Source organism: Symphodus melops, assembly GCF_947650265.1.
Source record: "Symphodus melops genome assembly, chromosome: 18".
Taxonomy (NCBI): Eukaryota; Metazoa; Chordata; class Actinopteri; order Labriformes; family Labridae; genus Symphodus; species Symphodus melops.
In genome coordinates this window covers 19,488,415-19,508,535 of record NC_136708.1, presented here as the reverse complement: position 1 = coordinate 19,508,535, position 20,121 = coordinate 19,488,415, and the positions used below count along the sequence as shown (strand labels likewise).

The 20,121-nt window shown below is 43.2% G+C and overlaps 1 protein-coding gene across 1 annotated transcript in view; it reads left to right on the top strand.

The window, feature by feature from the left end:
- Positions 1-20,121, top strand: part of epha10 (EPH receptor A10) — a 149,508-nt gene that overhangs the window by 126,446 nt on the left and 2,941 nt on the right. Inside the window, exons 9-17 of the mRNA XM_079367751.1 lie at positions 4,866-4,921; positions 8,650-8,775; positions 9,996-10,181; positions 12,926-12,987; positions 14,050-14,166; positions 15,058-15,144; positions 15,488-15,640; positions 19,238-19,428; positions 19,525-19,689. Coding sequence (XP_079223877.1) covers positions 4,866-4,921; positions 8,650-8,775; positions 9,996-10,181; positions 12,926-12,987; positions 14,050-14,166; positions 15,058-15,144; positions 15,488-15,640; positions 19,238-19,428; positions 19,525-19,689 — 1,143 coding nt within the window. The remainder of the gene's footprint in view (positions 1-4,865; positions 4,922-8,649; positions 8,776-9,995; positions 10,182-12,925; positions 12,988-14,049; positions 14,167-15,057; positions 15,145-15,487; positions 15,641-19,237; positions 19,429-19,524; positions 19,690-20,121) is intronic.

Here is a 20,121-nt window from a genome sequence, read left to right as displayed (position 1 = left end):
AGCTTGCTTATTCATGGCGCGTTCTAATGATTACTCGTTTTTGCTAGCGTGAGTAGAGAGGAGTTGGAGGGGTGTCGCTGGAGGAGAGAGGAGGCTTCAGACTAGCGGAGGTGTCACCAATGTATGTATCAGAGCAAAGGCCAATTCGATCCAACTTTCTCTTGCTGAAATAAAAGTTGATGAAACTAATTATCCGGTATTTTTAAAAGCAAGAGCCTATTTGAAACCCATTTCAAAGGTTTATGTTTACAGCAAGAGGGAATGGAGCTCTGTATGCCAGAAACAGGCTGGAGAAGAAGTTGGTGAGTGTTAAGAAATGGGCCAACAAGTTTTAGCTTTTGGTCCTATAAGGGATTTGATTGACAATAAGAGCCCTAATTTCTTTTTAAATGAATCCCTAAAAAGAAAAAGGAAATGCACTTTAAAGAAATCCCTAATTGACGAAGACTAAGATGCAAAGTCTTGCCAAGTTGAGCGTTTGATGGGGCTGAGCTGACAGCGACGAGAGATCGGCCAGAATGTGCAGCGTTTTGGCATGCACACATTTCTCTCTGCCATCTGGTTCTTCAGAAGTGATAAAATTTAAAGATCGATCCAGAATTCTAGTTTTTTTTAAAAATCCCACTATAGGAACCAGTTTTAGCAGGTTTAATAGACCGAAGGATACAGGTCCACCATATAGAGTGTATGTTTTCATATTATGGTCATTTGACGCGTGTTTTTCTTGGCAGCTTCCATCATGAAATGATAAGATTTGAGAGAGAGAGGAATCTATAAATCAATACAAAGTTATGTTGACTGACCCTCAAAGAGCCAGATCTGACATTGGCACCCCTCCCCCCTTCCCCTCCCTCCCCCTCCCCTCCCTTGTTTCTCTCCCAGCAGCGTCTGCTCGAGCTCCTCCAATGTTACTCCTGCTAGCGTGGTGCTGCTCTCGACCTCCTTCTCCACTCTTCCTCCTCCTCCTCCTCTCCTCTCTCCTCTTCCTCCCTTCACACAGCTGATGCCCAGGTACACTGGCATGTCTGCACCCCCCGCCCCCACCCCCGCCCTCCCCCATTTCTCCCTCTTTTCATTTCTTCCCAGTTGTCCTGCTGTCTCTTCTCTCCCTCTTTTCCTTCTTTTCTTTTTTTATTACACTTCTGTCTCTAACTCTGCTCTCGCCACGACAATGACAGCAAGCCAAAACTATTTTCCCTTCCCTTGTTGTCAAGCTGTTTGGCCCAGTTTTAAATCCATCCTCTGCATTGTGCTCTACCACGAAATGAAATGAACTTAAGAAATGTGTTGGAGACAGTTCCAGTTAAATTTATGCTGAAAAGGAAGCCACTCTCCAGGAGAACTACTTTGAATTAGCATTTTTTATTTCTGTCAAATCTGTGACATTTCAAAGCAGGTAATGGAATCAAGCCATTTATTCCCTGCCAATAGACTGGTGTAATAATGACGTATTTTTGTAGGCCAACCCGAAAAAATGGCGCCAGTGGGGTCTTAGTTAACGTAGTTTATCTCGTCTAACAAAACGTCAACATCTCTTCAGCTTGTGTTAACCACAGACCTTATTTCAGGCGTCTAAACACAAACACATTCAAAATCCCCATAGACTTTTAGAGTTAGGAACCCATGGTGCTAAAATGCTAACTCACTTCCTGGTTTTAGGACTCAAAACTACACCAGTCTATCATTCCTCTTCTTTCTCTTGTCCTTCCTTAGAGGCTTAGTTGCATCCTTGTCTCCTCACCCCCTTCACATCACTTCACATGTACCCTGAACACTGTTTGCACTTCTTTATGCTGTTCATTAGCTTTTCTGTCCTTCTGTGACCTCATCCTGCTATACTCTGTCCTAACTGCAGCTTCCCTTTGCTGCCCCTGCCCTGCACTTCTCTTTTTCTCTTCCTCTGCCCCCTAACTTTGTGTTTTATTGGCTGTACTGCGTGCCTCTTCAACTATTTCCTCTTCCTTGCATAGCCTTCTACCTAATTATCCTCTTACCCGTAACCTCCAATTTTCTCGTCACTTCCTCAGCTTCTCAAGCTCTCAACTTACTCAAACGTTTTTTGTTTTTTTTTGCTGCATTGAAGTGCAACGACCGGAGCTCTCGAATACAGCCAAAAGTTGGGGATGACTTATCTCTTCTCTGTTGTACTTTGCTTTTTTTTATAAGCTGTATGTCCTAATTTAAAAATATAAACACTACAAAGACAGGTACTGGTATATGCAGTAGTACGCAGCCCACTTTTTAGATGATAAATTAGGTGTGAAATGTTTGTCTTAGGCCCCGTGCCGATCACTCATGTTGACACTTTTTTTTTACAATTTTTCAGAAATGCGCCGTTTTCCTAATTCATGATATTCCCAGTTTTGCCACCTACGGGTCGTGTGTTATCACCCCATCCTTTTTTGATCTGTGTCTGATTTGATATTGATATGCAATATATATAAAAGTTAGGTTTATTACACTGAAGACAACCAGATGTATGGATGTGAGAGGGAATCAGCCAAGTTTTTCCAAGTCAGGATCTCATTTTTACATGATCTCGCACACAACTTGAATGCTGGTTTACTTATTACTTCTTCAGCTTTAACCTCATCACCTACCTCATCCCCCCCCCCCCAGCTCTCGTGCATCTTGTTACTCCTAGTTTAGCCATGTCCACCATCTTCAGCCCACTCACACCTCCCTCCTCTGTTCTCCTTTATCTATTCATCCCCCCCCCCCATGTGTGGTATCTCCTGCCCTGAGGATGTGTGCTGCATGTATATGCTGGTGTGTTTTGACAGACAGGGTCCTGACCTTGTCTCAGACGGAGGTGCTGCACAGGCTGAGAGATATGTCAGCCTCTCACTTGCATCACATTTCCTTGTGCAGACCCTCACAGTGCACGTACATGCAAAAAAGAAAGCGTGCATTTCCAGCTAAAAACACAAACACACGCACTTAAAGAAACGGGCACGTGCACACACATGCTTAAAAATCACATGAACTCCCTCCCAGCTGTGCATCAGGTCTATGTGAAGTGCTGATGGTTTCTGTCCTTCACATGTATGCACTCACCATACTACAATGCGCACACAAGGTTATTTTAAAGACACGTCCGTTGAACTCCTCATAACCGTGTTGTGTTCAAGCTCAGCAGCCAGACTGTAATCCATCAACACACGATAACCAGCCGTGCTGTGTTCACGGGCTGTTTTGATGCTTGCAGACATGAACACATTTACAAATATAATTCATGTAGCCAACATGATGTCACCCATTGTAGCATCGGCAGACTTTTTGAAGGCCTCATTTTTGCATGTATTTCTTGTTTTTTTTCTTATTTTAGACTAATAAGGGAAACTATATGAATGAAAGTAGTGCTGGAGATGAGACAAGACTAAGCAAACAACAAGTGATTAGCTAAACAGCTTTTTGTCTTGCCTCATCCATTCACTGGTTACCCATTTATGTTCCCACATAGTGAGATTCTGTTTATGATTATTGAGGCTCAGGGAGTTTCTGGAACGTAGCAGACTGTTGTCATACGCTTGCCAACATGAAAAACTCTATCAAATACTATTTCATAATACAGTATGTCACTCACCAAATAAGACATGATTGACGGCAAGTAAGCACAAGAAATGGCACATTAAGGTGTTTTATTGATCTGCTGTTTTTTTTTTTAAAAAATCCCCCCAAAAAATCACCTAAAAAAATTAAGAAAACGATTTTAAGTCAATGACTAAGTTAGCTGATGTAACACGTAGCAGAGAGCTTGCAGCACAAACCTGTCACACAGAGAGAACCACTCCTCTATTTATTGATAACTCTCAGCCTCAGTAGAATTAAATTTGGATGATATATACTGTTCATGAACTGGAGAGAAAAAGAAAGATTCAGATGGGCTGTAAAAACGTTTAATATGCCTGTTAACTTGAATATTTGAATACGGGGCCTTGACTCGCTTTTGGAGGCATCCTCCAGTGGCCACTCAGGAAACTGCAGATTTGGATACTTCTGTTACTTCTTCTTTTTCTTTTTAGCGCTTGAGGTTGTAGCTTGACAATGTTCTGTCATTTACCTTAAGCTAAGGATGGCACATGGTTCCTCAGATTCAGCTAAAGGGACAGGCTAAAATATTCCCTACCTTGTGTTTCCAGAGAAAATCTGAACAATATTTGGATTTGGATTTTTCCACCAATCTTCTTTTTTTTTTTTTTCAGTGTCTGATGTAGATTTAAGCATCAAAACATCCTCCAGTTCTTTGGCTATGTCCCTCTTGTTTTTCATCCTCGCTCTAATCCAAGTAAGCACAGTGCTGGCCATCCAGACTGTCTGTTCATCACTTGTTAATCTTTCACTTACAGTGTTTGTGTGAGTGTGTGAGCGTAAAGAGCCAAGTCTTCCTTTAAGCCGAAAAGCCATCAGCAGATCATAGAGCGCTCCCTCCTCTTTAGACCTCCTGTAGAAGCCAGGGATGAGAGATAACTGTGTGTACAAAGTACAGTTGGAAAGTACAGTTTCTCATGCGTGTTAGCGTGTTGATTTTGTACTTAAGGACTCCACCAGGCTCACACAACAATAGACTATCAGTTCCAAGCACCAAGCATCAATGTGTATCTTGGGTTTCAGCACCAAATCCGGCAGAGAATCCACTTTCTCAGATCTTTTTGCGTTGACGGCCATGAGGCGTCATTCTGGATGCCTTGATGAATTCTTTATATCGGCACTATCATACTTAGTCTACGCTGTGTCTTGTCTAACAGTTATTGCACTCTCCTTATAATCTCGTACGATAAACAAAAGTCTGATTCTTGTATTTGTTTGTGTCTGTCATGCTGGATGAAACGTTGTCTTGATGCCGTCTCTGTTTCTCGTTGCAGACAATGCGGCTACAGCAAAGCTTCTCAGGAGGGAGACGAGGAACTTTACTTCCAGTGTAAGTGACAGCCATGATCACATCTATATCACTGTGTGTGTGTGTGTCTGTGTGTAACGGAGGAATCCGTCAATGAATTTTTTCTTTCCTCAGCTGTCTCGTCTGCTGGATTGTGTGGAAACAGACGCACACATGTGCCGGCATTACGGATGTCTTTTTGAGGCATCGGCGCCACAGCATTAATTCTTAATTCTGAGGGCACGCTAAGCACACTGACACACTCCATTAGGTGGTGTGCGTGTGTGTGTGTGTGTGTGCGTGCGTGCATGTGGATGAGTATGATGGAGAAAGATTGAAATCAGGAGGAGGGGGGGGGGGATGAAGAGCCAGAGATGAAAAGGAGGGGGAGGGATGAAGGGTAAAAACGCCGGAAAACGTCACGTTAGCTAGTCAGCGTTTCCACAACAGATGCTAAATGTTGTTGTTTATTTATATGATGTTGTACAAGGTTGTAAATAAAGCTTTTTTTAAACTCTATCAATAGGCGTTTTGTTTGACAGTGACAGAATGGAAGTAGTTACACATATCTCTTCCTGTTTGTGTGTAATTGTGCGTGCTAGTGCTTAGCTAATGTTCTGAATGTATGCATGGATTTACGAGGTTTCCTCTGATGTGTGTGTGTGTGTGTGTGTGTGTGTGCGTGCGTATGGGCACGTGCGTGTGCATGCTCATTTGCGTTGTTTAATCTCCCAGCATGCTTAGCCCTCTGGAGAGGTTTGGAGCACTATGCCTGATGAATAATGAGCCGAAGCCATGCGGCTGGGAATTAAATCTGCCCAAACAAAGACATGCCAGCAGCTGACAAGCACGCAACACACACACACACACACACGCAAGCAAACACACATAAACTGAGATACATTTTTGTCCTGCTTTTCAAAAACACCTTCTTTTTTTTTTATTCCTTTCCCTTTTTTTCACATCATGGACACTCTCATAAATAGGCACAGAGACACGATTTTGTTCTCTTCAATCTCTCGGGCCTACTTTCTGTTCCGCGGTCCAACCTGCCGCTCATGCTGCTGCAGGTCTGAACATATGGAGCGTGTGAAGAAGTGTCATACATTTTCTTCTTCCTGTCCCATCTCTTCGCCTTGTATTCTCTTGAAACAGCACTTGACGACCAGAGTTTAACACGGACAGACAGGGGGAAGAGTGAGGGAACAGAGAAGCAGGCGGGCAGTAAAGTGGGAGAATAAGGAGAGAGAAAGTAGGCTAAACAAGTGAGTGAAGGCCGCCGCGAAAGAGGGGAAGAGATGGTGATGGTGGGTAAGAAGTGAGTTGGCAAAGATGGAGAGACTCATCATAAGTGACACTGCTCAGATCATTAGTTTTGTCGGAGGATGTGACCTAGAAACATAGTCAAGAGAGGCACCAGAAGAAGGAGCTGCAGGCTCCAAAATAGACCAGGTTAGGAAACCAGCCTGAGCTTGATCGCATAACTGGGACTACATTGTCTTTAGAAAATGAATGGAGGAGGAAAGTAAGGAATTCTTGGCTTCAAAAACCAAAATCAGAATAGTTTGTGGCTCGGCATGCATGCTCTGTGGTCCGCTGAAGATTATGCAGCGGGGTGTGAACGTGCTTCAGTTTCCCCTCAATCGCTCATGTCAGCGATGCTGTTAACCCTGAAACTAATCAGCTGCAGAGCCAATGAAGCGTGCACCTGTGTGTGTCAGTGTGTGTGTGTGTGTGTGTGTGTGTGGGCTAAATCTGCAGCCGTTCTCCGCCAAAATGGCTCATTTTATAAAACATTTAAACATCTTACGTTTGCTGCACAGTTTTACATCAGTGTGTGTTTTTTAATGACCGAAGACTCTGCATCATTCACTCAGCCATGACAATGAATAAAAAAGGTTTTATTTGCTTTGTGATTAATCTTTATATGTCGATTTATTGCTTTACATACATGTATGTGAGCAAGTCTGTACACGCGTGTGTGTGTGTGTGTGTGTGTGCGTGTGTGTGCGTGCGTGTGTGCGTGTGATCAATAAGTAGTTATGAGGCAGCCAGTATAGGATCCTTCTGGTCGATTTTGGAGCTGTAATCACATTTCAGACAGAGACTGCCTGGATTTTTATGGAAACTGCAAAGACCCTCTGTGGGGAGATAAGCCTTAAAACATAGTGAAAGGGGCCGACACTGGTCTAATTAAGACCTATAATCCCATTGGTTAATGATTATTGGCTGCTGGCTCGTTCTTACTGATAAGTAAATACAAATGGCAGTTGATGAAGGGAAACACGATTCTTATTGAGGAATCCAGTCTCTTTATTTATTGTGTGTACCTTCAAGCTGGAGCTCAAATGTCCTCTATAAATGAAAATTTTTGTGTTTAACAGGTGGTAATAAAGCAATACAAAGTCCCCATTTATCTCTTTAAATCCAGTATAGGGCATGAAAGTGTTCATACATGTTGAGTTTAGACTTCAGATTGTGTATTAGCTGATCTTATATACAGTTTTTTTTGTGTGTAAGAGAGTTGTGTTCTCTTATACTTACTCACTCCGAAACCTACTCTGCTATTTATCTCATAAGAAGACACGGCGTGATGTTATTTTAGGATTTTTTTTTTTTTTTTTGCTGAGGCCCCTAAACTGTCGTCATTTCGGGACGTACCCGACTCGAACGCAAACTCCTGACGCAAACAACAAAGCAGCGAGTCATCTACAAGTACAGTCTCTGTCTCAGCATTTTACTGTCAATTATGTCCCGACCCAGTTTCTGACTGAAGATTGTAATGTGGTTTGTGTGCGTCTCTGATTTTGCATAATGTATGTGTGTGTGTGTGTGTGCTTAAGTGAGATAACATTTTGAAAACAACAGAAAGGACTAAAAAGCCCCCGTGGAAGAGCCCTGTGATCAGACTCAAAGCCAGTGTAAGAAACACAAAGTCAAACTGGAGCGCTCCGAGTCTTAGATCTCAAATTTGTCTTTTTTGCCTCTGGAGCTCACAAGGTCAAAACAAAGACAGGGAATTAGAGTCAGAAGGAATACATAAACTGAAGCATCTATTATAGAATGAAATCATCCAATCAAGTTTAGAAGGGGAGCTTCATCCGTATGTTTTTAATTCTGTGTCCTTATAAAATCCTCTAACTAACCAAACAGGTCAGACTGATGTACAGGATGTGCAGCTTCCACCTCTAGCAGGTTTGAGACTTGATTGTAGAAAATGTTCCAGCTTTCTCAAAGATCAATGATGAAACTCGAGTATTGATTCCCGTCTCTGGATCAAAGAGCGAGGGCTTCTTCTGAGACACAACAGTTTGGTTTAATGTTCAACAATCATACAGAGAAATTCTTTGTTGGTGGATGCAGGGAAACTGATTCCTTCTCTAAATGTTGCCTCAATAAAACTCAAAGAAATGTCGACATGAGACTTTTTTTTTTTTTTTTTTTGCTTCCTTTTCAAAGCGAGAGGTTCCATCAGGGCCACAGGCATCTCTCTATGCTAACAAAACACCGCTAGCTCTCTGCATTCATTTGCTTTTACACAGTTTAATGGTGTCTGCATGTGAGAGTGGTTTCTTTTGTGTGCCTCATGGACTTTTTCCCCAGACTTTTATTTGTACAAAGATGCGCTTCCTTGTGCAGGAAAAAGCCTGTAGTCAAAAGTGTTTCTGTCCTATTGATTTGTAATGACCATGAAAATTCTTGGCCCAGAAGCCAACTTCTAAATATACACTTTTGATGTTCGTCTCATGTTGTGCGTTTTGTGTTTTCAGTCAAGATCCCAACAAGGAGGACTTACATCGACCCGGAGACGTGTGAGGATCTGATGCAGGCTGTGCACGCCTTCGCCAAGGAGCTGGACAACTCGAGCATCAAGATAGAGAGGATTGTGCACACAGGTAAAAGACACTGACTACACAGCTCATTTTCTGTGCACAACTTTTTGATAGAGATCCAAAATTTTACACATCATCCTCGCTCTTCCCCTTTTTCAAGTTTGGATTCTATGCTCCTTAAAATTCTCTTTTTTTAAGCTGAAAGACGAAGCGTGGAAACAACATGGATGCTATGAAATGAAGACTTGTTTTTTCATTACTCTAATGACGAGGACAGACAGCATTAATTATTTTTGTTATTAAATACATCTCCAGGTTTTATTCAAACAGGAAGTGGAGTAACCTTAGCTCAAGAAAAGAAAAAAAAACTTTAGAAAAACTGTTTTGAAATGCAAATTAATAGTGTTTCTCACATTATGGAAAAAATGCAAATAATAATGAATCATTTAATGTAAATCCTCTCAAACAGAATGCTGGATTTCTCATCTGTGAAGTCAGAAGTTACTTCTCGGATTATTCCAACACCATTTTAAAGTAGACTTAATTATGACTACATTTCCCAACATGCACCTCCATGACATTTGATGTACGTCTCAACATTTAAAGTACACACAGATGTTACGAGACAACAGTCTGTACAGACTCATAAATACTCCTTGTGATGAGTAAATAGATTTCAAATATTCAGACTGCACCTTTAATTTTCAGCAGGGTTGAAACAAAGTTAATGGGAATGGAGTGTATGGCATAGTAGACATGATGAAACTCCTTTTTAAGGAACGGTAACAGAAGCAGAAGAGGCGCTAACCCCTCACTACGTCTATTATCAAATATGAAATCACAGCGGGGGTTTAAACCGCAGACAAAGTCGGATTATTGCCAGTTGCTGTAATCTTGTGGCAACTCAACACATTTTCTCACCCTCACCATAAAGTGTCTCGAGACAAATTGTTCAAATCAGCTCAATCAGACAGATCTCTGCTCGATCTGAGCTCGGCTGATCCGGCTGTTATATGTGTGTACTGCATGTTCCACCTGCACCCCACCCGATCTTTGATGTCTCTTTGATCCCTTTGAGTTTTGTGTCTCTCCACAGTGTCTGTTCCTTTGCGTCATCCCTGATATGTTTATGCGTCTCAGTCTGGTTCTGCTCCAACCTTTTGCCCCCTTTCTTTCCGATTCTTTCGCACTACCAGCAATCCGACCAGCCATATTGTTCCTCCATTCCGTTCAGTTCTGTCAATAAGGGGCCATGATCTCTTCTTCTGTGTCTCCCGCCACAGGTGACTTTGGGGAGGTGTGCCGCGGCTGTCTGAAGCTTCCCAGTAAGAGAGAGCTGCCGGTGGCCATAAAGACGTTACGGGCTGGATGCTCGGACAAACAGCGGCGCTCTTTCCTGAGCGAGGCCGGCATCCTGGGGCAGTTCGACCACACCAACATCATTCGGCTGGAGGGCGTCATCACCACGGGTAAGGAGGACGAGAGGGAGATGGAGCGGAGAAGGAGAAGGCAGATTGGAAGGAAGGGAATACCGTAGGGGAAAAAAAGGGAAAACAAAGGAGAGCCGGGGAAGGATGAAAGGAAAGGGGGAAAAAATACTGAAGATCTGAGGATCAAAGGAGGAAACGGACAGTTTGACCACCTGGGGTTGCAAAAAGGAAAGTCATGACCTCAGCTATAAAAGGTTGAAAGAGGAGGGCCAGTAAGTGAAGCCATAGGGAAGCAGATGGGGTTAAAAAAAAAAAGGAAATGGAACAGGACCATTTCAATATCACACATGTGGAGGGGGTCATCGTGTTTGGTGACTTAGGAGAGAGATTGAAGAAGGGAAAAGGAGAAAAGAGGATTGGGAAGAATCCTCAGACCAACTCCAATATCGCACAAAAGGAGGGGGTCAAAGCACGTGACGAAGAGGGGGCGTGCCTGGGAAGATGGAAAGAAGAAGAGAAGGTTGACGAGTGGAGAGGAGTGAAGTGCGACCACACAGACGCCGTGTGCCGGCGGCGGCCGAGCTACATCAAGGCCCATTTTCCGCTGACAGATAGCAATTGAGGTCCTAGAGCGAAAACAGGATGGAAGAAAAAAAAAAAAAAAGTTGAAGGCAGGAGACGGAGGAGATAGACATGAGAGACAGAGAAGATGAGGTAGAGGTTAATGGGAATGGCAGGTGAAGGGAGAAGCTTTAAAGAGTTTGTGAAGTTTTTGTTACTGCCGCAGTGATGCTCAGTGTGTGTGTGTGTGTGTGTGTGTGTGTGTGTGGGCCCGATGCCCGAACACACTCTGTGCTCAGTAGGATGGCAGCAGATGTGCAGGGCACAGTAATTGGTGCTAGAGACCCAGCGGGGCCCTGAGATCCACTCCAATCTCCCCCCCTTCACGTGCGCACACACACACACACACACACACACACACAGAGCTCACGTGCGCTCACTCACTCTTTCACTTTCATTGACACACACACACACACACACACACACACACACCTGCTCGCTCGCCTCCTCACTTGGCATGGAATCACACATCAGCACACACACACACACACACACACACACAGTACACACTTACACACAAACATAGACTGTTAGACTACAAATCACCTGCTTTACATCACTTACCCCCCTATATACCCCCCCCCCCCCCCCCCCCCCCCCCCCCGCTGTCTTTCACTGCAAACCTGCAAACAGCACCCACCTCCCTACTAATCTCCCAATCCTTTCAACACAACAGCTCTTACAGCGGTGGCTCCCGGCTGGACTTCCACCTTATGACTTTTTACTGCACGTCATCCGTCATTCTCTCCTCCTTCTATCTATCCACTCTCCCGCTCTCTTAATGAAGGTGTGAAAGCAAAGAAAGACGTTAAACTAGCACATCGCCTTTGTTCGATTGCATTCATTTATACCGTGACTTTGGCTCAATACTTGGCTCTGATTGGCTGCAGGGTGCCTATTTACTCCTGAGAACGAACACCAAGTAGTCCCGCTAAAACTGTCTGCTCACCTTTCTGTATTGACTCCAGACAGCTGACTCTGTCCACTGTCCTATCAGGTCTTTACGACTCGGCTGAACTGAAATAAGGAAGTGGAATATGTTGAAATAAACGTGATGTAGCTTCATCTTTGTAATGGGTTTTTAATGGACGACTTTCAGTCTGTCTCACAATGCAAACACAGACTATTTTCAGGTACAGGTATTTTCCTGAAACTACCACGATTCTTTGCGCCGACACTCAGATGCCGAGCCCGAGTCCCTGAGCCTGCTCTTGCTGAAGATTAATCTTTGCTTTATATCCATAATAATAGACTGAAATTCAACCGTAACCTTTTTTTTTTTTTTCATTCCACTCTTTGACTGTAGCTGAAGTGTGTGCGGCCCTGGGCCTGTGCATCCATCCAGCACACAGTTAAACCTCTGACTCATTCTCCAATCCAACTCGTATTAATTACATGATGGCTTGCTTTTTACTGCAGCGTCTCCGTGCTGACTAACAGTTCCCGGGTGTTGTTGGTCACCTTTCCAAATCGCCTCCTAAGCACCCTGTAAAACTGGCAAACCATGAATTGTGGATTTAACAATGCCAAGCTATCATTTCCCTATTATGCCTGCCAAAAACTGTCAGAGCGGATAGCCTGTCATCCTAGATTTATATTTTTAGATATCAAGCTTTATCGTACTCTCTCTCTCAAACTCCCATAATGCCCCGCTTCTCCCTGCTTGTTTCTACTCTCCTCTGACTGCTGCAGTCTTATTTTCCTCCTCTGTGCACTTCGTAGCACTGCTGGATCTGTGCCATCTGTGCCTGGGCCCAGTGTGTGTGTGTGTGTGTGTGTGTGTGTGTGTGTGTGTGTGTGTGTGTGTGTGTGTGTGTGTGGAGTGTATACAAGCATGCATACCTGGACTGTGTGTGTGTGTGTGTGTGTGTGTGTGTGTTTGAGAGTCGTTAAACTTGCTGAGACAGCCAGGGCAGCACACAGGTTTCTCCCGGCTTCAGCACAGTTCACTGGGTGAGGAATGGCTTCGCACAATGCCTGCCGCGCTGCCAAGTGGACTAGACTCACTTTATTCTCTCGCTCCCCGCCTCCATCCCTCCCCTCCCCTCCCCTCCTCTGTGTCTCAGTCTCTATTACCTCTCTCTCACTCTCTTTTGCCAAACTCTCCAAAACCGACATCCTGCCTCCCTATTCAACTGTTTTGTGTCCTTATCTTCTTCCAGGTAACACCATGATGATCATAGAGGAGAGCATGTCCAACGGATCCTTAGATTCCTTCCTCAGGGTAAGTTCATGGGACGTTTGGGATGTTTGTCCCTTGTTGTTGTTGTTGTTGTGATACTACTGTAGGAATTGGCATCACTTCTTTTCTCTCCCCAATATCAATATCGGCCCCAAAATCTCTCAACAGTCGTACACTAATATTATTCTGTGAGAAAAGGATACAACAACAACATGGTGTAATGTTCCTCTACCAATCAAAACGTTTGGACACACAACAGTAACAACATTATCAAAAATACAGTATAAAATATTATTATTATAGTAAACATACTGTAATCTGTATCTCAGGCACACATACTAATCAAAAAGGTTTTTCTTTATTTTGACTATTTTCCACTTTTTAGAATAACTGTAGGTATAAAAAAAAAAAAATCATTGAAGAAACCCGTCAAACATTTAATCATCATCCTTTAGATGAAAATGTCCAAGAACATAATGTCCGTCAGGTGGTACACTGGTAGTGTAAGTAATGTCCACAACCATGTTAAATTCACCTGATATTTTCTATATTTTTATCATCACAGTGGCATCAGAGGGATGTTCGGTATGAGCCAGCGCTCAATGTCAGGCGTCAGAATATCTCAGATAAAGGAAAGATGGTGTCAGAACAAAATTAGGCCTTTTCATGATTTTCTCTTTCAGAGCTAGCGAGACGTTTTGCTCGTGTAAATATGAATTATTGTAGCACAGTCCCAAGGCGCAGATGCTTGTGCTTATTCTGGTAATAAGGAAAACGTAGCATAATTAACAGCACAAATGGAGTGTTTCGGCTTTAAGATGCTGTAAGCTTTCTATAAACTGTTATTGTGCCCCTCTGCTCTGTGAACCACCACCGCGTGTTATATAACGATATGAATTAATGGCCTGGTTTGTTTTTATTCTCCAAATAAAAGGATTCAGCTCAGTGAGCACAACATTGTTCAGTAGTAACAGATGTGTCGTGTTTTTTTTTTTTCTCTTCCTCTCCGCTTTTCTTTTCCATTCAACCATCTCCCACTACTCTCACCTTTCTCTCCTTTCCCATCTTCGTTCGTTCCTTTCCCGTTCCCTCCGATGCCCTCAGAAACACGAGGGCCAGCTGAGTGTGATGCAGCTGATGGATATGCTGACCGGGGTGGCGTCGGGGATGAAGTACCTCACAGAAATGGGCTTCGTCCACAAACGGCTGGCTGCACACAAGGTGAGGTAGCAGGTGGGGAGGAGATGATAGAGGAGGTGTGCGTGTGTGTGTGTGTGTGTGTGTGTGTGTGTGTGTGTGTGTGTGTGTGTGTGTGTGTGTGTGTGTGTGTGTGTGTGTGTGTGTGTGTGTGTGTGTGTGTGTGTGTGTGTGTGTGTGTGTGTGTGTGTGTGTGTGTGTGTGTGTGTGTGTGTGTGTGTGTGTGTGTGTGTGTGTGTGTGTGTGTGTGTGTGTGTGTGTGTGTGTGTGTGTGTGTGTGTGTGCGTGCGTGCGTGGGCTGATGTATGTGTCAGCCTTGTGCAAGTTTTCACACCCGCATTACAGAGCACAATTTGTCCTTGTCTGCCAACATCTTTGATAATCACTTGCCTGTTGGTTTTTTGGTGAAGCTGAACACAAGAAGTTGAAATGACAAGGTGACTTTTACCCAGCCTGTCTGTCAAACTGAGAACGCAGAAAATGAATAATAAAGAAGTGTGACTAAGCAGGCTTTCTTTATGTTCACTGACTAGACAACACCATAAGTAGACCTTAGCACCATGATATCCCGCAAGCCTCAACGTCATCTTTTGTTATTGTTTTGAGTGAAAGCCCCCTAGAGGCAGATTTTACATACTGTGCACGTGCACCGGGTCAAATTGACCCGGGAACACCATTTCTGTTCCTGACAAATGAACACAACAGGTGAGGTTAAGCGAGCCAGCTTTGTGACTTGATGTTCAAGTCATGACGTCCATTTCAGATTTTAAGAACACTTCTGAAACGTTTCTTCTTCTACACAGGCGGGTGTCTGTTGTGTGATAAAAAAGTTTTCACTCCAGGCTGCAGAGTCCTCATTACTGAGGTTCTTAACTCTGATTGTGACCAATACTAATCAGTGTTTCTCCATCTCAGGTTCTTGTTAACGCCAACCTGGGCTGCAAGGTGTCTGGCTTCAGACCTCTACAGGAGGACAAGATCGAGGCAATCTACACAACACTGGTAAGAGAAAAACTTTCCCAGTAAAAAACCCTCAAAGCACCGCACAAAGCCTGTTGTTCAGTGGTTCACACGTGTATGGTTGTAATTTTGTAATGAGCTTTGGTCCAGATGAGGGCAAACACGCGTCATGTTAGTGCAGCTGAGGTCACATAATTAAGCTGTAAGAAGAAATTTCGGTGTTTGATTTCCCTGAATGTTTCGAGTTCCACTCAAGGTGAACCCACTCGTCTCAAGATTCTTTTGATCTGCTAAAAAAATATGTTCAAAGCTTTTCAAAGAGAATATTAAAGCTTTACTTTCCTGAACTCTCCACACCCTTCTTTCCGTTCTTCCTCTCCGGCAGCATGGAGGGAAGAGCGTGGTGCTGTGGAGCGCTCCGGAGGCCATCCAGTACCACCGCTTCTCCTCCGCCTCCGATGTCTGGAGCTTCGGCATTGTCATGTGGGAGGTCATGTCCTACGGAGAGAGACCCTACTGGGATATGGGCAACCAGGATGTAAGTGTGTGTGTGTGTGTGTGTGTGTGTGTGTGTTAGGGAGTAGAGAGATAGCAGGGCACTTTCCATTAATCTCTCCCTCCATTTTTCATATAATATCTGCACTTCACCAGTCTCTCTCTTTCACTCTCTCTCTCCCTTTCTCTCTCTCTCTCACCTCCTCCTTCAATGAACTCCATGCCCAGCTTGGATCTTATTAAAGAAAAGCCAAGAAGCCACAGTACCTCTGAAAGCTTTCACAGGGTCTAAGTCCCCCTCTTTAAGTCTGCATCAGCTCCATGACCAATCCTGTTTTCTCTTAAGGACGCGTTGACCCCCTTCTGATGGCCTCCGCCTGTCCTCGAGTGCCATCCTGCTTTTAAAAGTGTTAACAAAAAATCCCCTCTGGAGGGAACGCTTTCAGAAAATGTAAAGCACTTACTATTTAAAGGGTTTGAAGAGATGGTCCAGCAGATAGCCCCCTGCTGCTGCTTGTTGCTAGCTAACTATAATTTGCGAGTCAATGTGGGTTGATGCTCCTTTTTGGTGTTGTCACTCCTGCTACTTTGTCCTTCAAAATAAAAAAAAGGTTGCTTTTTTTAAAATTATTTTCACAAGAAAATCACATCTCTTAAGTGCAGCTGAAAGCATGATACAAGTGTGCCAAACACAGCAGACTATTCACGTTTATTGAAACTGACAATGCAGATAATGAGGAGATAGCATTAAGTGGGATTCTTTCTTTGTGCTTGGGTGAAATTAAATAAAACATTTTAGGGTCTAAAGGTAGTCAAAAAAAAACTCACAAAATGTGTGCATGCATACGAAGGGTTGGAGATATAATTTTTATATTTCACCAAGATGTTCAAAATGTAGTGGACATATTTATCATCAAAATCATAGGTGCTGCTTGGCAGATAACTGCTCGGAGCTCCAGGCCAGTAGGGCGCCTTTAAGGACCTTAACATGTGCAATATTTGTGATGACAGTCGGAAACCTCCCTAATGGGGGCCCATGTGATAACACTTACTCGTATTATAGAAAATGAGTCATGCTTGTCAAGCCCTACATGTGGGCGGAAACCAACATAATGGGGATGAACACTGTTTGGAGGGGGCCCCCTGTGGGTTTAAGGCTTGGACCCCAAACGGACCCCAGAATCACCCAAAAAAAGCCACTTGGTCATGCTAGAAACCATTTTTTAATCTAATTTGCTCATCCTGTTGCATAAAAAGCTGTTTTATTGAGGCACTACAGAAAAGAAGTAGAGTATTTATTTAAATGTCACATCATTTTGTGTCATGTACTGTACATGCAGTGAGAAGCTACGAGCAAACTAAAGAGCGCTACCATTAGCCTGCTAGCATAACAAAGCAGCTCTCGAGTTGTTTTGGTTCATGCTGGTGCTCAAGGGCGTCATCTACTGGATCAAAAAGTCACACAATACTTTCTTGAAACAAGATCTTCTGCTTCGTCCGAGTTCCAACTCAAACTTAGCTAGAGTATTAAACAAAACCTATTGAAATCTACAACAGTCAACAGTCTAAAATCATGCTAATGCCCTCTCAAATGACTGCCATCTTAAAATGATGCCAACACTTTATTCAGGTGGGCGCTTAAAAGCAACACATTATCATCATGCTCCCTTTTTGAATGTCCAAAATGAATATGTATGAGTTACTCAGCAGGCACAAGAGTAATGTCCTTTTTGTTTCTGGTGACTTTTTTATTTATTTTTTATACAAAGCAGAAGAAAGTTTCCTCAGCCTCTCAGGTTCATATTATCAAACTTTCCAACGGAGAGGTCAAAGGTCAAGCTTGTAGAGTGCCAGGGATATTAATCTTCTCCAAATTGATACATTATATCATAACGGAATTGTTGGTCCGCCTGTCCACCTGTGATCCATCGCGACCTTTACCTACCAACATTGATTAAATGGAAAATGTCAAATGCTGAAAAGCTTTTTATGAATGCTCTTTAGTGAAATAGGAGCTTAAAGCTGCGGAACGGGGCGCTGGGGGGGGGGTGAGTCAAGAGAGGAGAGTGTTTTAGAATATAATGCCGCTGATGGATGCCATTTTTGTGATTATGCTTGGACTTGACTTCCTCCTCTCAGGAGATTGTGTGTCTCAGTGATTCAGGAGAGAGAGAGAGAGAGACAGAGAGACAGAAAAGAAATCTTTTGTGAGGTGTTGCGATGAATGGAGACAACATTAGTTTGATGGAGGAGAGAGGAACACTGAGGAAGTCTGGAGCGAGGCTTTTTATGCCCTGCTATTTGAAGACAGAGGATTACAAGGGGATGGATGAAACGTGCTAAAATAAGATGAGTCATTGTAGTTAGAGGTTTATCTCTCCGAGTGGACAAGGTGACGAATAAACCGTACTCTCCTGGATGTATGATTGTATTAAAGGAAATTCAAATACGTTGATGACGTTTCCAGCTGATGGAAGTTTTGAGATACCCCATCAAGTATCATGTGAACTGGCACTGAAGTTACATTTCCTCCAAGAGTATCCAGGCTTCTTTTTAAGAAACTAAAAGGATTTCTGTTAAGGTTTAAACAAGGTATGGAAACACATCCAGATGTTCAAACTACTTGCTGCTTTGTCAGTGTTCTGACTGCGGCATGGACAAATCTGAAACTCTCAGTACAGCAAAGTCCCTGTACTTTCAGAAAGCATTACCCCTTGGAACATTATGAAATAAAATGAAGTCCCTGTGATTTAATCTAGACCCTTTTCTCTGCTTTGGAAATGCACTGGTCATGGAGATTTCCGGACTCGTGTCTTATACTGCCATCGTGCAAGACCTAAAACAGAGAAGCCAGTCCTACTACGACCAGTCTCCGGCAACTTCCTGAACCGAAACATGTTAAGGGGCACCGGTGGCCTGGTAGTTAGTACGTGTGCGTCATATACGGAGGCTGCATAGAAACATGTTTGTCATTGTTTGGGGAGATCCTGGTGTGCAGGTGACAATCAGCAAAAACTCTTGATTAAAAGAGCTTTAAATCCACAGATGAAGTCCATCACTCACAATCGACTCCTCTTGGTTATTTCCTTTCTTCACTTTTAGATAATCTTCTGTGTCTACACTTTTCAATGTTCTTGTAGTGCTTTATATCTGAACATTTCTGTTGACTTGGTTGTCAGCTTGTTTATTTAGGTTAGTCATATCTACCCGTGAAATTTCTATCAGTGTTGCATTTGTTTCTCGCTCCGAATGTGACCTTTAATACATGCTGTCTGGAAATAAGTTCAGTTACTAAGAAGGGAAACAAACCAATTCAACACTGAGGGTGGTGTAATAAAGTGATGAAAGCACGAGCACTTTTCAAGCTGAACCTGTCCTCTTGAAAGAGGAAGCTAACTCCACTGTGAAGAGAACAACCTTATAACCTGTTATTTCCTTTAATGTCTGATGATATAGTTATAGTCATTTTATGATTCATTTCAGTAGGTTTTTTTTTTTTTTTTTTTTTTTAAATATTTGTCCTGTCAGACAAAACTCACCTTCTCATTCTTTTCTCTCATCCTCCCCACATGCATCCAAAGCTTGATTGAGGAAAATCACTTTTCAGAAGATGATATATTTGTTCATTGTTTTCTTTCAGGTGATTAAGGCCATCGAGGATGGTTTCAGGCTGCCGGCTCCAGTAAACTGCCCTCCACATCTCCATCAGCTGATGCTGGACTGCTGGCAGAAGGAGAGGACAGAGAGGCCCACGTTCAGCCAGATCCACTCAGCCCTCAGTAAGAGCATTCGCTCCCCTGATGGCATCGGTTCCTCCACACTTGCACGCAGGTAATCTATAGCCTCGGGATTAATGTGTACTCCTTCTATTTCTATAACATTTCCACATCATTAACCTTTTTTTTTTTTTTCTCCCTTCTCTTTCAGAACCCTGAGTTCATCCATCACGCTCGCAGAGAGACCCCTCCCCTCCTTCCCGTCTTTTAACTCAGTAGGAGAGTGGCTGGACGCGGTGGACATGGGCCGATACAAGGACAACTTCACAGCAGCAGGATACTGCTATTTAGAGTCTGTGGCGCGGATGACTGTACAGTGAGTGGCTTTATTCAGCTCTGACCTTTCACTTGCTGCTTCGCAGAGGGCGGCTTTCAAAGATAGCATGAGAGCAGATCATTAAAAAGATAACTGCATGAAACATAAATGACTGTGGGAATAATGTCCCCTTTTTTAATGAGACAGAATTCTTAATTCTTCACTTTTAGAGATAATATTAGCACACCTAAAGAAAGCCTTCTGTGACAGGCCCTCGAGGGGAAGTAAATACATTAGAGCTGATGATATGAGATAAGAAATTGAAGCGCAGGAACATAATATTTTTAGATTTTTGGAAATTAAAAGAGGACATTTTATGACATCAGCTTGAGTCATTTGAGCAGCTTTGACTAAAATAACCGTATCCAACACATTTCTCCCTACATTAAAGCTTCTATGAGGATTTTTTCAAGAGTCATGAAACAGACATGA